Source organism: Muscardinus avellanarius (genome assembly GCF_963383645.1).
Source record: "Muscardinus avellanarius genome assembly, chromosome: 6".
NCBI lineage: Eukaryota > Metazoa > Chordata > Mammalia > Rodentia > Gliridae > Muscardinus > Muscardinus avellanarius.
This window is the reverse complement of record NC_137791.1, coordinates 78066569-78082853: the sequence shown is the minus strand read 5'-3', so window position 1 is coordinate 78082853 and position 16285 is coordinate 78066569. Positions and strand designations below refer to the sequence as shown.

Sequence of the window (16285 nt, the reverse complement as noted above, 5' to 3'; positions counted from 1 at the left end):
ACCCCCACTAAGTACTGTCTCACCACAGGCCCAAAGCAGCAAAGCCAACAGTTCACAGACCTGTTCCTCTGAAACCATAAGCCCAAATAAACCTCTGCTGCCTACAAGTTGATTCTCTGGTATTTTACCACAGTGATGGAAAGCTGGCGGACACAGTACTACAAATTCTACTTTGCAGACTAAGTCCCAGGGACTCACCACAGTGACCCCACTAATAAGGAAAGGAACCAAGACTGGAGTTTTTCCTAACTCTGAGTCCAGTTTCTTAATCACTTGTGACCACTGCCCCTCATTCTCCAGCAACTGACAGTCCTTCTCTCAGGAAACCAACCAGGCAGGGTTGTATCACATCTAGCTTACAGGCAACTCGGTGAATTAGAAGGAAGCCTGGAAGCAGGACTCACTAAATTACACTCCCGAATTTATATGTATGCGTAAATGATGACCTTGGAGGGGTGATTTTCTGACTTTACTGCTTTTGTCTCCTGGACAAATGCAGAGAAGAGAAGAAGAAACCATGGTCAGAGAGCTAAGAACAGCCTTGGAAGTCTCAGGATAACGGCCTTCACCTCAGGTTCGACTACGTTGAGTCAGTCAGCTACACAGAGGGAAGCAGTGCTAAGCATTTCCTGGACAGTCCCCTTCTCCTGCAGAGGAGGACCACACTCCCCAGTAAAAAGAAGATGCTCGAAACATGGGGATGCATGTATTGCTGTGATGTTTTGACCTCAATTCCTTTGGAAAGATACCCAGGGGTGATATAACTAGTTCATAAAGCGGTTCCAGTCCCCAGTCTTCCTTTTATTTGGGGTGGGGTGGGGGTCTGGGGATGGAACCCAGAGGCATTTGACCTCCGAGCTACACCCCCTGCCCAATTTTTTACTCTTTATTTTGAAACAGGGTCTCACTGATTTGCGGCGAGCCTCACTAAGTAGCTGAGGCTGTCTGCGAACGGCGATCCTCTGGTCTCAGCCTCCTAAATGCAGGGGTTACAAGCGTGCGCCACCACGCCCGGCTTCCAGTCCCAGTCTTCTGAGGAACCTCTATGCTGATCTCCACAGTGGCTGCAACTAATTTGCAGTGCCACCCACAGTGTTAAAGAGTTCCTGCTTCCCTACATCTTCACCAGCATTTATTTGTATTCTTTTTTTTTATTTGTATTCTTGATGATTGCCATTCTAACTGGAGTTAGATGGAATCTTAATGTAGTTTGATTTACATTCCCCTGATTGCTAATGATGTTGAACATTTTTATATATTTATTGGACATTTGTATTTCTTTTGAGAAGTTCCTATTCAGCTCAATTGCTCATTTTTATTGAGTTATTTGGGGGGTTTGGCATTTAGATTTTTAAGCTTTTTGTATATGATGGTCCTCTAACAGAGGATAGCTGGCAAAGTTTTCCTATTCTGTAAGCCCTCTCTTTAGACTCGTAATGGCTTCCTTTGCTACGCAGAGACTTTTTAATTTAATGCCATCTCATTTATTAATTCTCATTTTAATTTCACAATAGTCAAATCATGGAACCAGCCTAGGTATCCATCGACAGATGACTGAATTACAAAACTGAATTACAAAAAAAAAAAAAAAAAATACATGCACAATGGAATTTTACTCAGCCATAAAGAACAAAACTATGTCTCTTGCAAGAAAATAGAACTAGAGACTGTTTGCTAAGTGAGATTACCCAGTCTTGGAAAGCAAACAGTTGTATGTCTTCGCTCATATGTGGAAGCTAGAGAGAAACTAGGTAACCAAAGGGCCTTACAGGTAGTGCATGCCTGTAATCCCAGTACTTAGGAGGCTGAAAGAGGAGGATCACAGGTGTGAGGACAGTCTCCACAACCTAGTGAGATCCTGTTTCTGAAAATACATATATAAAGGGCTGTAGCTGTAGCTTGGAGGTAGAATGCCCCTAGGTTCAATCCCCAGTACCAAGATAAATAAATAAATAAATAGACTTCAGGTAAAGGAGGGGAGACTATAATGGAGCTACGGAAAAGGGATTAGAAGAGGGGTGGAGAAGGAGACGCGATGAAGGCAACGGTTAAAACAGTACTACGTACTAATATGAAATTTCCAATACCAATCTCAAGGGCATGTATAGGGAAGGGGAGGGCGTGGGTGGGTCTGGAGGGAAACACCAAGTATTGTGCCCGCATGTGCACCAATAAAAAGATATTTGAAAAATGTTTGTATATTTGGAGGGACAGAGAGAGGAGAGAGACACTAGCACGGAAGGCTTGAAGGCTGGAGGGGTTAAAAGGTCGGTGAGGGTGGGGTTGTCCAAAATCAAGGTGCGATGAGTGTGGTGGCGCTTCTAGTTGATCCATACTGTCTGGTATTTCCTTAAGGATTTCTTACCCTCACACCGCAGGTCTGAGAGCTGTGGTCCACTATGCAAATGCAAATTACCTGAATCAGGCTGCTGGTGACTCACCTGCTCCCATTTAAAGCCACGCTGGGCTCCAGGCAGTGACTGCCAGGGTGGACGCCATGGCTCCCAGACTCCGCTTCTCCTACTGGGTACTGGTCTGCTGGTTGGTGGTAACTGTGGCGGAAGGTAAGGGTTTTGTTTTTATTTTACCGTGGATCTGCTAATTAATAAGTTATATGGAAAGAGGAAATTGGCTCCATGATTACACATTCCCATAAACTGGAAATATTTATATCTGCTTCCATCAGCTTGTGTGGTTATATCTGCTTCCATCAGCTTGTGTGGCTGCACTTTATCATCTAAAGACCTGGGTCCCAGTCTCTGCTCTAGCTGTGTGGCTTTAGACACATGCAACCTCTCTGAGCATCAGACTCCTCCCATGTGACTTGACAGGATTAATATCATTGCTGGGGGCGGGGGGCTGAGGACCAAGTGAGCAACATGTGAAAAATTCTTCATATTAATAATATTAGCTATTATGCCAGGCGTGGTGGCGCACACTTGTAATCTCAACATTCGGGAGGCTGAGACAGGAGGATCGCAATTTACAGACAGCCTCAGCTACTTAGTGAGGCCCTTTGCAACTCAGTGAGACCCTGTTTCAAAATAAAGGATAAAATATAGGGTTGGGGGTGTAGCTTGGGGGTAGAATGCCCCTGGGTTCCATCCCCAGTACCGCCAAAAAAAAAAAAAAAAATACTAGCTATTATTGTTATGAAGGTAACAGTCTCCATCTTGAATTACAGAACTGTTGCCTCTTCCCATCTCCAGAAGCACAGACACGTGCCCACAGTGGGGGCTTAGTCTTTATCACTTCTCTAACTAAGCATACCTCGTGAGCTGTGTCTTGATGCTGCTGAGGTGAGCACAGGTCTCTTTCTTTAAGATTACCTAAAATTGATTTCTCCATTGTCCTTATTCTCTCTCCTTTCCTCCACTACTAAAACTCCAGGTGACCTGAGCCTTAGAATTGGTTTGTGAAGAGCTTGGTGTGGTGGCGCCGTTTGTAATCCCAGTACTTTGGGAGGCTGAGGCTGAGGATCACAGGTTCGCGGCCAGCCTCAGCTACTTAGTGAGGTCCTGTTTCCCCCCTTCAAAAAAATAAAATAAAATAGGTCTGGGAGTGTGGCTTGGAGGTAAAAGAATTCAATCCCACAAAAAGAATTGGTTTGTGAACCCCTGGGGAAAGGAAAGCAAAGAAGAGGGGAAGGAGAAGGAGACCTCGGAGACATTGAATCTATCATTTTTCCCACAGTTTGTCTTAGTTTAAAAACTAGATGTCATTCAGGGAGGAGAGACACAGAATCAAAAAGAGCCCTTTATGCTCCTGCCCTGGCCTGGGAAGCTCTGCAGGGTTTAGCCACACACCTAGCTGATTGGAGAGGGGTAGAGACATCAGAGCCAGTTGTAGGACACACAGAGATCCCCCTACCCAATCTCTGTACAAACTCTGGCCCTCAGACGGCCAGGGAATATAGATTATAAACAACAGCTATCCCCAAGTCCCAAGACAGGACCCCCAGTCATCACCAGCTGAAAGTGACTTCTTAAAGAGGCATCATAGCCGGGCTTGGCAGTGCACGCTTGTAATCCCAGTACTTGGGAGGCTGAGACAGGAGGATCACAGGTTCACGGCCAGCCTCCACAACACGAAGCCCTCCGTAACCTAGTGAGACTGTTTCAAAGTAAACAATAAAATAGGACTGAGAGTGAAGCTCTAAAGTAGAACACTCTTGGTTTCAAATCTGAGAACCACAAAAATACATACATACATACATACATACATACATATATACATAGTCAGGCGTGGTGGCACACATGTACTTGGGAGGCTGAGACAGGAAGATCATAGGTTCTCCACCAGCCTCAGCTACTTAGTGAGACCCTGTTTCCAAATAAAGAATAAAAAATAGGGCTAGGGGCATAGCTCAGAGGTAGAATGCTCCTGGGCTCAATGCACAGCACCACAAAAAATAAAAATAAATAGATAATAAGATAGGCATCATAAAGCTGAACTAGTCATGTTTCACATTCTTTCCAGTTTATGGGAAATGTGTAAAGTATAAAGACAAGGATTTCACCTTCTCTTTGGGAGGTTTTGTAAACATGTAGCTAAGCAAGTTATTATGAGATTAGAGTTTCCTTCTATTCATTTGTAAAGACATCAATTGCTGGGTGTGGGAGCACACAGGTAGAATCTCAGCAACTCAAGGCAGGAGATCACAAGTTCAAAGACAGCCTGGGAAACTTAGCATGGGCCCTGTCTCAAATTTAAAAATTAAAATGGCTGGGCATGTAGCTCAGTGGCAGAACGCCCTGGAGGTCCATCCCCAGTTCCACAAATAAGTAAGTAAGTAAGTAAGTAAGTAAGTAAGTAAGTAAGTAAGTAAATGAAACTGATTGCAATGTGAGATTTGATTTCTGAATTGAGCAATCCTTCCAGTGTAGCTTCTCTCTATCCCAGCAGCCCTAGCCTCGGTTCATCAATCACTTATGCACACCCTGGGCGTGCCAAAAACAGTCAGTCATGTGTGGCTCTCCAAACAAATTCTCCTCCTTTTCCTCCTCCTTTCCCTCCCCCACGGCAGCAGCCGCAGCTGCTCCTTCCTCCTGCTTTCATTTCTATTTATTGAGATTCTGCTTCAAGTCTCAACATTTAAATGCTACCATAACATCATCTTTCAGTCTTTCTTAAGACACATAATTGTGAAGTCGCAATTTCTCTCTCTCGCTCTCTCTCTCGCTCTCTCTCGCTCTCTCGCTCTCTCTCTCTCTCTCTCTCGCTCTCTCTCGCTCACACACACACACACACACACACACACACACACACACACACACTTTTGACTTCTTACCTCCTCGAGGCATGCTTTGTGTCCCAGTCTGCATTGCAGACCTGTGTGTTTGTAGAATCTCGTGTACAGGCTCTGTGTCTTTATCGTCACTGTATTTGACACAGCATCTGACGTGGTAACCTGCACATTATTGAAATGGCGTCGCTTACAGCAAGGAATTGAAAGAGGCCCGCGGAATACCTACTGGGCCAAAATCTTTATCTTTAAAATTAGAGATTTGACCAAGATCGCCAAGAATTCTGTGAATCCACAAAACGCATTGGGTTGCAGTTACTGAGAGTAAATTAAACACAGGACTTATCTCTTTCTGGGTCAACTCTGAAAGCACACGAGAGAACTATCCCACATCTCCATGTGCCATGGCAGGAAGGAACTGCATACTTAAATACCAGGGACAAAGCTTCTTCTCCAAAAGTCAGTAAAGCTCACTACAAACCAGCTATTGTCTGCTTAAATAACCACAGAGTGCATGTAATTACAACAAAGGTCTTCTCATCATTACTCTGTTTTTTTAAAAAGTGCTAGTTGTTGGTGTGCTATGAATTTCATGTCTAGACTATAATAATTTGATATCCAAATTTCAAGCAATATTTTGACTTGTAAAATTATACTGTAATTTTAAATATAAATTATTATTACAAGTGTTCTGAGACTTGAATTAAATACTCCCTGCGTACTATAAGAATATATAGACAAAAACTCAGTGTCTGCCTGACCATTTCATTTTTTGAATTCATAAAATATTTACTGAGCACCAAATATTTACTCTAAATGAAAAACTATTCTAGGTGTTGAGGACTTCAGCAACGACCAAGTCAACAATCCCTTCTCTTCATGAAGGGTTTGTTCATAGAACATCTGGGTCCTTTAGTTCTATTCTTCGTGTATAGATTGTATATAAGATATAACCAGGTGAGCCTAAGAAAATGAGACTCAGCCGGGCGTGGTGGCGCACGCTTGTAATCCCAGCATTTGGGAGGCTGAGACCAGAGGATCGCGGTTCGTGGACAGCCTCAGCTACTTAGTGAGGCCCTCTGCAACTCAGTGAGACCCGGTTTCAAAATAAAGAATAAAATATAGGGCAGGGGGTGTAGCTCGGAGGTCAAATATGCCTGGATTCCATCCCCAGACCCCCCTAAAAAGAAAATGAGGCTCATGCTAATAGACTCTTTCATTACATTGATGATTAATAATAATAATAGCTAACGCTAAATGTATATTGTATGAAGTCACTATTTTGAACACTTCACACATTTTTGGAGGATTGAGCCCAGGAGCATTCTATCTCCAAACTACCCCCACCATAGCTCTTTTTATTTATTTATTCATTCATTCATTCATTCATTCATTCATTTTTTTGTGTGTGTGGTTCTGGGGGTAGAACCCAGAGGCTTTCTACCTCCGGGCTATACTCCCAGACCTTTTTTATATTTTATTTGGAAACAGGGTCTCACTAAGTTGCTGAGAGCTTCACTAAGTAGCTGAGGCTGGCTTCGAACCTGTGCGATCTTCCTGTCTCAGCCTCCCAAGCACGGGGATTACAAGCGTGCGCCACCACGCCCGGCTCCATCCATTTTTTAAAAAATAGGATTTCACTAGGTTGCTGAGTCTTGCTAAATTGCTGAGGCTGGTTTCAAATCTGTGATTTTTCTGTCTCAGCCTCCCAAGTCTTGGGATTATACCACGATGCCCAGATTTATGCATCTTACTTCAGATAAATTCACAAACTGATGAGATAGGTAGTATTCTCTCCATTTTACAAATAAGGAAAAGGATGCAAAGAGGTTAAGGACTTCGTATTCACACAGTTGTTAAGCTTGGTGAGCCTGGATCTGAGCCATGTTTTTAAACACAATTATTCCCTCCATCATGTTTATAATGTACATCAAAATGTTGGACCCACTTTGCCAGGCGTGGTGGCACATGCTTGTAATCCCCGCACTTGGGAGGCGGAGACAGGAGGATCACGCAGGTTCGAAGCCAGCCGCACTGGCTTAAGAGACCCTGTTTCTAAATAAAATATAAAATAGGTCTGGGAGTGTAGCCCGGAGGTAGAAGAGTTCCATCCCCAATACCACAAAAAAAAAAAAAAAAAAAAAAAAGTTTGACCCACTTTGGTGTCATTAAGCTTGCAGGACTCTCATGTTTGATGTTCAGTGCCTCTGGTGGCATATAAGTACATAATATATGGGAAATATTTGCTTATTGTCATACTCTCCCTAAGAGGAAGGAACATGATAACTTTTGCAGTTACAAAAACAGAGTTCTTTTGGTCAGTTCAGTTCTACTGTGGGCATTGGGCTAGGGCTGGGGAAGTAGCAGTCTGCAAGATATTCACTGGATATTTCAGCGGAGCAGGAATATGAACACTCAGCGATGACTACGTGACTGCTGAGGATTATGAAGGTGGCCTCATAGAGGAACAGCAGCGGGCAAGGCCTAGGTAGGCCGCATCTGGTAGCACAACGTCAAGATGGGACTTAGTAATGAGGCTAGCTTTTCCCCTTGTAACTAGATTCTGGTTAGAAAGTTCTTATGTTATAAAGATTCAAAACAGAAATCAGTAAGAATTAATAATGTGGATTTAATCCTTTTGTGTAGTCCAAAGTGTCTTAGTCTCATTTTCTCAAGGGAGAATATTGTAAGGGGCCTTCGCCCAGCCTCCAGGTAGGAACAGCCTCCCCGAGGGGACTGAACTTGAAATGGGAGCCAGGGAAATGGGAAAGAAATGGTATTTTAATACCTGGAACCAACTTTTTAGAAGCCCAAGACTATTGATGACTTTTGCCAAACTAGCTTTTGTGGAGGAGAGGAGACAGTCAGATTCCAATGGATTAAATAGTTATGTAGTACATAGACTTGTCTTTAAAGAGAGAAAAGTAGGAGCCGAAGAAGTTCATGGCAGATCTCCATGTTTTCTCTCTGAAATATGAAGCTAAGCAATCTAATTAGGTAGAGAGGATGTTTGAAATGAATGAAGAATGAACATTTTGTAGAGGATTTTAAGAGATAGCAAGTTCTTGACTCTTGACTTTCCAGGACTGGTCCACCTGAGGACTGGCTGTACTTAAGCTGCGCGCGCGTGCATGTGTGTGTGTGTGTGTGTGTGTGTGTGTGTGTGTGTGTCTGCTGGGAATCAAACCCAGGGTATCCGTATGCTCAAACTCTCCTGCTGACCCCCATCTGTACTCTTTTCAAGTTAGCTTAAATGGGTGTCTGATCCTTGCATAAAATATCAGTCCTTTCCCCACACCCACCCAGGGTACTGGGTATTGAAATCATATGATGAAGTTAAACTAAGACTACATAAAATAATTTTCTTTTTTTGGTGTGAAGGGTCCGAGAATCGCCCACCAACCCAAATAACGAAGGACTCACAAGAGATGTAAAATGCAAGCGAGGTTTATTGTACTGCAGCTTTGTCCCGGCTAGCCAGGGGTCGAGACCAAGACACTAAATGGTTGAGGTTCGACCCAGAGCTCACTCCAAGGTCTGAATTTATAGCCCCAGGAGGGAGTGGTTACACACACGTCAGAGCCCGCCAAAAGTCCGAGCCCGCCAACCTTAGAATACAACCAATCAGATACAAGGACAAACAAGTACAACCAATAATTTTAAAACATGCACCACACAGGTCAGAGCCTGCTGAAGACTGCTTATCTCCCTTATGGTATGTGTTCGTTCCCTAGGGCTGCCTTTCCCACCCACCTTGGCTGGGCCAGGCTTATCTCTGCGCTGAGGAATCTGCCTGGAGAGCAGATTAGCATGGCCTTGTTCCCCAGGCCGGAGAGGGAGGGCTGACCTGGCTTAGAGATATGGGGATGGGGCCCATGTTGCTTGCAGCTCTGAGGGGGCAGTGTGGGGAGGACAGAGATCTTGGCCGGCAAGCTGGAGACTAGAATCTTTGACCTGGCGGGTCCCCTACCCTGGTCCTTGAATCCTGCAACCTGGACAGCTTGGCTTACAGATCTTCATTCTGCTTCCGATCCTACCTTACTTCTATATCTTAACTCTATATCTATATCTTAACTCTATATACTAATATCTTATTTTATATCCTATTTTCTTAATCCTAATAGAGGAGAAGGCTTCTCTAACTAAATTCTCATGCTGCGGGGGGAAAACTCTTCTTCCAGCATTCCTACAGGTGGTACTGGGGTTCCTGGAAGCCCTTCTATCTCCGGGCTACACTCCCAGACCTATTTTATATATATTTTTTGAGACAGGGTCTCTTAAGCCAGCGCGGCTGGCCTTGAACCTGCACGGTCCTCCTGTCTCCGCCTCCCAAGTGCGGGGATTACAAGCGTGAAAATAAATTTTAAAGCACATAAAATGACTGGATGACAAATCACTCATTGTTTCTGATGCTTTGAATCTTTGTAACATGAGAACTTTCTAACCAGAATCTACTCACTAAGGGAAAAGCTAGCCTTGTTATTAAGGCCAGTTTGACATTTTTCCGTCAGACCAGACCTACCTAGGCCTTGTGCTCTGCCATTCATTAAACTGCTCTGCTCCAGCTGTTTACAATGAGCAAACCACCCACCCATCTCTTTGACTCATCTCATTTCTTAAAACCTGAAGCTACTCCATAAGTCTTATGGTCTGTGGGTGTTAGAACTTGCCAGGCAGATTTTAGAGCTTGCTAGACTGTGGGATGTCCAGTAGTGTTCAGGGCTGTCTTTTGGGAATTCCCAAGGGCTCAAGATCAAGCTATAAGCTTGCCCCAATCACCCACCCAAGCATGTGGGTAGGACCACATAAAAAACACATTCTTCAGCGAGGGCACACGCTTGTAATCCCAGTACTTGGGGAGGCTGAGACAGGAGGGTCACAGGTTCGCAGCCATCCTCAGCAACTTGTGAGGCTTTCTGCAACTTAGTGAGACCCTGTTTCAAAATAAAGAATAAAATAGGGCTGGGGGTATAGCTCAGAGGTAGAATGCCTCTAGGTTCAATCCCCAGTGCTAAAAAAAAAATTCTTCCAGCAAACTAAACACATAGTGGTTAGATTGGATTACTGTCTGGTATCACACGTGTTCTAAAATGTGAGAACAACAACAAAAAAATGTGACTGATCTGGGAACCTGTCATATCTTAAAGTTAAGCTTACCCATCTAATTAAGTGCATTGATAACATTCATGGTCTCTACCTTTGGCAGAGTTAACCCTATTCATCAATTCTTTTGTTTATCCCTGTTCTGAAGATATACATATGTATATGTACACAAGATCAAGATCCAGAACCCAGACCAAGGTATAGAACACTAGGGGCGTTAGTGGAGATTGAACCTGTGGGTAGAGCTACCACTGACCTACACTCACAGCTTTTTATTTTTTTAAATTGTGAGGGTTTTAGCTAAGTTACCAAATACTGGCCTTGAACCCATAATCTTCCTGCCTCGGCCTCCCAAGTACTGGGATTATAGGCGTGTGTCCCAACAACTGGCTCAGGATATAGAACATTTCTAAAGGGTTCCCTAGTTACTCTTTCCAGTAAATAATACTTTCTGTAACCCTGAGTTGAATATTATTCTGACTTCTTTATCATAGATTAGTTTGGCTTACTTTAGAACTTCATATAAATGGACTACTACTTCTTATACTCAACATAATATCCAGGAGATTAATCCATATTGTTGTAGGTATCAGTAGTTTTCCCTCTTCATTGCTGGTTACTATTTCATCGCATGAATATTCATAGTTTGTTTACCCATTCTCCTATAACTGGATACCTCAATTGTTTCCAAGATTAGGCTATCATGAATAAGGCTGCTATGAATATTCTTGAATTCGTTTTTTGCAAACATAGACACTTATTTGTCCTGGGTCAGTTCTCCAGAGTGGAAATGCTGAGTCATAATGCACATCCCTGCTTCATTTTATTGATCTCAGCAAGTCTCTGAACACACTTGTGAGAGGTCTCTGTGTTGGTATTGGAAAATTACTTTGGTATCAATTTCCAAACTGAAAAAGGTAATCAGAGCCTGGGTGCTGCGCAGGGGCTCAGGCAGGGAGGGGCGGGAGCTGTTATAATGCGGAGGTCCTCTCTCTCTTTGCCCTTCACTCTAATGATTAACTTATAGTAAAAGCCTTAGAGACAAAGCCTTTAGCCCTAAAAATATATAGAGGCAATCAGTGCCTCTGTTTACCCCCTCTGCTCTGTGACTTGGCCTGGATAGAGGAAAGATAAACTATGTGCTGCTTTGAAGCACCCATAGTTGATGAGCAACCAATACCTATTGCCTTGGTAACGCTGATAAGATGTCAATACAAAATCTACTTAAGGGCTGGGGTCCCAAGAAGGGTTAGAGTTCCATTTTCTGGCTCTCTAGAGTGCATGCCAACATGCTGCTTTTTCTTCTCTTTCTATTTCCTACTGATTTTGTAATAAAGACTTGTTAAAGCTGCACAGAGCTACCTATTAGTTTTAATTTTTCTGTTCAACAAACTTTAGTTGAATAAGAAAAGAGCCCAAGCCAGGCGTGGTGGCGCATGCTTGTAATCCCAGCATTTGGGAGGCTGAGACAGGAGGATTGGGGTTCGCAGCAGCCTCAGCTACTCAGTGAGGCTCTTTGCAACTCAGTGAGACCCTGTATCAAAATAAAGAATAAAAAATAGGGCTGGGGGTGTAGCTCAGAGGTAGAATGCCCCTGGGGTCTATCCCCAGTACCTTAAAGGAAAGAAAGAAAAAAAGAAAGGAAGGAAGGAAGGAAGGAAAAGAAAGAAAGGAAGGAAGGAAGGAAGGAAGGAAGGAAGGAAGGAAGGAAGGAAGGAAGGAAGAAAGAAAGGAAGGAAGGAAGGAAGGAAGGAAGGAAGAAAGAAAGAAAGAAAGAAAGAAAGAAAGAAAGAGAGTCCACAGCACCATTTAAGCCATAGCAGTCTGTTTCTCTGTGCCCCTATTTCTTTCCTGCTCCCACCCTAAAGGATCTATCTGCCTTTTGCTTCTGTTCCTGGGCCTGTTTCCTGACTTGCATTTTCCTCTTCACAGGACAAGAAGTAGTCACCCCTCCTGGAGGTTCACAAAATGATGTCAACCCTACAGACTGCCAGATCTTTACACTCACCCCTCCGCCTGCGACAAGGAACCCCGTGACGAGGGTCCAGGCCACCACAAGGGCAACCAGGACTCTTTTCCCCTTTTTTCCACCAAGAAGGCCTGGAGTCTACCCCAGGTTTCCCAACAGACCTTTCCTCCCTCCGAGGTGCAACCACCCCTTCCACTTCCGGCCATTTCGCTGGCCACGGGGGCCCTTCACTTGGGGAAGATATTTCGTCAGAAGAGTCCGGAAAGAAAGCTCATCTGAGGAAAGCAGAGAGAGGAGAGCAGCCCGAACATGACCAAGCGAAAGAAGCCGGTGCCTGTGAAACGGCAACAGAAAGATGTCTGTTTTCTCTTTCCAAACTAAAATTTTTGGAGATGAAATATCCTAAACGCCATTGGGTAGAAATGGTTCTCTCTGTCAGCAATGAAGATATTGGATTAGAGGTTATATTTGTTTGCAACATAAGACAGTAAATACATTATTTTTAACTCCTCAGATACTAATGCAAATTAATCTTAAAATGGGCTGTTCCAATTGTTCCTATCCATGCTGAGACGGCAGCCACGTTAGCCCCCTCTTCGAAGGTAGCAGGAAGAACACTTAAAAGATCATCATGAACTAAATGAAGGAATTAATGACAGTCCTCGTAAGCTCAGTAGGATACATATAGAGCAAGGTATTCACAATGTGAGCTTTAAAATAATTTATAAAGGTTAAAGAAAAAACAAGTTATGGGGGAATCTGGCTATGGTAATTCTTCATAATAATAAACTGAATTATCTAGCCCGAATAAGTATTTTTTAACTGCAGTATCTACATTTATTTAAATGTTACTTTTTAAGCAAATGGTATAATTAGTTTGCTAAGAAGCTTACTGTTTCTTCTATTATCATCATATGCACAGTAGTTAAAATGAAATATTTCTCTCTCAAACTGTTCATACAATTCTATACCCAAAGGCTTGATTAAAAAGTTGCCTGGGAGCCGGGCATGGCGGCGCACGCTTGTAATCCCAGCATTCGGGAGGCTGAGACAGGAGGATCGCGGTTTGTGGACAGCCTCAGCTACTTAATGAGGCCCTCTGCAATTTAGTGAAGCCCTGCTTTAAAATAAAGAATAAAAAATAGGCTGGGGGTGTAGCTCGGAGGTTGAAAGCCCATGGGTTCAATCCTCAGTACACACAAAAATAAATAAATAAATAAATAAATAAATAAATAAATAAATAAATAAATACCTGGATGTTCTGATAACTCTGGAACTTTGTAGACAAAGTTCATATGACTCTGGGACCTTTGCATTTTCAGAGTACAATTTGAGAAACAAATCCTAGGTTTTATTCATTGATTATTCTGTAAAATATTGCTTCTCGTTTGTGCCATCATCTTGCCAATATGTAGGAACTTAGGTTTTACATGTGTCATCAGTGGCTTACAACTTGTTCCTCTCAAGAATTATGTTCAGAAGGTGCTGCTACAAAGAAAGAAAGAAAATAACACAAAAACATGAGAACTCTGGGAATGGATGCCTGGGAAAAGGAGGGAGATATAAAATCATCATGCTGTACTTCCTTGCTTCATTAAATGTCTAAAGGAGAAAGAACATTTTCTTCATGTATTTCATAGCAATTATTCATTATAGGAACAGATATTTGCTTCAAATTTGCAGGGTTTTTTTTTTTTTGTGTGTGTGTGTGTGTGTGGTACTGGGGGTGGAACCCAGGGGCTTTTCTACCTCCGGGCTATACTCCCAGACCTATTTTATATTTTATTTGAAAACAGGGTCTCACTAAGTTGCTGAGAGCCTCACTCAGTAGCTGAGGCTGGCTTCGAACCTGTGCGATCCTCCTGTCTCAGCCTCCCAAGCACTGGGATTACAAGCGTGCGCCACCACACCTGGCCACATTTGCAGGTTTAAATAAATACTCATCCAGAAACTATATTTTGAAATAAACCTCACCTGCTCTCCCTTTTAGTGGGAGACATACCAGAAAAGAGCAATCTTTGGGCAAACTTGAAGACACATAAAGGTTTGCATTTGAATCCCACTCCCATCTGGCCCTTCCTCCAGCCATGTTCACAGTACACCTAGGTGCTGCTGCCCTGCAGTGCTGTAAACACCCGAACCAACCTGGCTTTGCTTGGCCTTTCTTTCTCCAAACATTAGGACTTGGGGGCTGAAGATGTAGCTCAGTGGCAGAATATTTGCCTGGCTTCAAACCCCAGCACTGGGGTAAGGGAAAGGGGCCTTTAGAACTTCTGCAATTAAAAACTAAACAGTCCTAAAATCTAGCTCCTTAGGAAGCCTTGCTAGGTAATATGTAGTAAATCTCAGGTAAACTAAGACATACTAATGATGGATTTATAGTTTCAATGTATCAATTACTGCATCTATCTTAGAAAACAGGCTAGCCGGGTGTGGTGACACACTACTTGGGAGGCTGAGACTGGAGGATCAAAGATTTGCTGCCACTACTTAGTGAGGCTCTCCGCAACTTAGTGAGACCCTGTTTCAAAATAAAGAAAAAAACAGGGCTGAGGGTGTAGCTCAGAGGTAGAATGCCTCTGGGTTCCATCCCCAGTACAAGAAAGGAAAGGAAAGGAAAGGAAAGGAAAGGAAAGGAAAGGAAAGGAAAGGAAAGGAAAGGAAAGGAGGGAGGGAGGGAGGAGGGAGAGAGAGCGGGGGTGGGGGGGAGGCTGACTCTATAGAATTTCATAGTTTCATAGCTTTCTCAAAAATCTTCAGGTAAAAATTGCATCTTTCCAGCCGGGCGAGGTGGCGCACGCTTGTAATCTCAGCATTTGGGAAGCTGACACCGGAGGATCACGGTTCGTGGACAGCCTCAGCTACTTAGTGAGGCCCTCTGCAACTCAGTGAGACCTGGTTTCAAAATAAAGAATAAAAAAAAAAAAAAATAGGGCAGGGGGTATAGCTCAGAGGTCGAAAGCCCCTGGGTTCCATCCCCAACCTGCAAAATAAAAAATTACATCTTTCCTCATCTTGGAACATGCACAGAGTTGCCCATATGAGAAGCCCACGCTTTCAGTTACAAATTATGCTTACTCTAGGAGGAAGCTCAGTGGTGTAGCACTTGCCTAGCATGTGGGAGGCCCTGGGTTCAACTCCCAACACAGCAAAAAAAAAAAAAAGTATTTGCTTTTGTGTCTTAAAAAATATTTGTTTGTCTGGGTGTGGTGGTATATTACCTGTAATCCCTTAGGAGGACAGGAAGATCACAGGTTTGAGGCCAGCCTCAGCAACTTTGTGAGACCCTATTTCAAAAGAACAAATTGGGCTGGAGGTGAAGCTCGGAGGCAGAATGTTCCTGGTTCAGTTCCCTATACCAAGATACTTATTTGTTTTGATAAAGCCCCTATGTTCAATCCCCAGTACACACAGAAACACACTGACACACACAGACACACACACACATACACATATATAAATATGTATGCTTATATATAAGTTTTTCATTGTTCCTTGGGGTTAGTAAATTTGCTTTTATCTGTATTGTTTTATAGTTTACATTATATTTTATATTTTGTTTGTATCTTATATATTTTATAATTTTATATATCTGTATAAATTATATAGTGATCCCTGACAGAGTTTTTAGTTGGGGAACTAATCTTCAGTTATTAATATCTCAAAGTAAACTGGTTTCTTGATTGAGTTCCTTTTAACTTCTGATTTTTTTTTTTTTTTTTTTTTTTTTTTTGCAGTACTGGGAATAGAATAGAACCCAGGGGCATTCTATTTTCAAGTTACACCCTCAGCCTTATTTTATAATTATTTGTTTTGAAATGAGGTCTCACTGAGTTGCAAAGGACCTCACTAAGTAGCTAAGGCTGGCGTTAAACTGCTATCCCCCTTTTTCAGCCTCCCAAGTACTGGAATTACAAGGGTGGACCACCATGCCCAGCTGCATATACCTACTTTTAAGGCAACAAAGG

At 43.0% G+C, this 16285-nt stretch overlaps 1 protein-coding gene across 1 annotated transcript; it reads left to right on the top strand.

Annotated features, from left to right (window-relative positions):
- Positions 1-2497: 2497 nt before the first annotated feature.
- Positions 2498-12630, top strand: ODAPH (odontogenesis associated phosphoprotein; the record flags this gene model as incomplete). Its single annotated transcript, XM_080698066.1, has 2 exons — positions 2498-2564; positions 12281-12630. The coding sequence occupies 2 exons, from the start codon at positions 2498-2500 to the stop codon at positions 12628-12630; spliced, it is 417 nt and encodes a 138-aa protein (XP_080554192.1).
- Positions 12631-16285: the final 3655 nt, after the last annotated feature.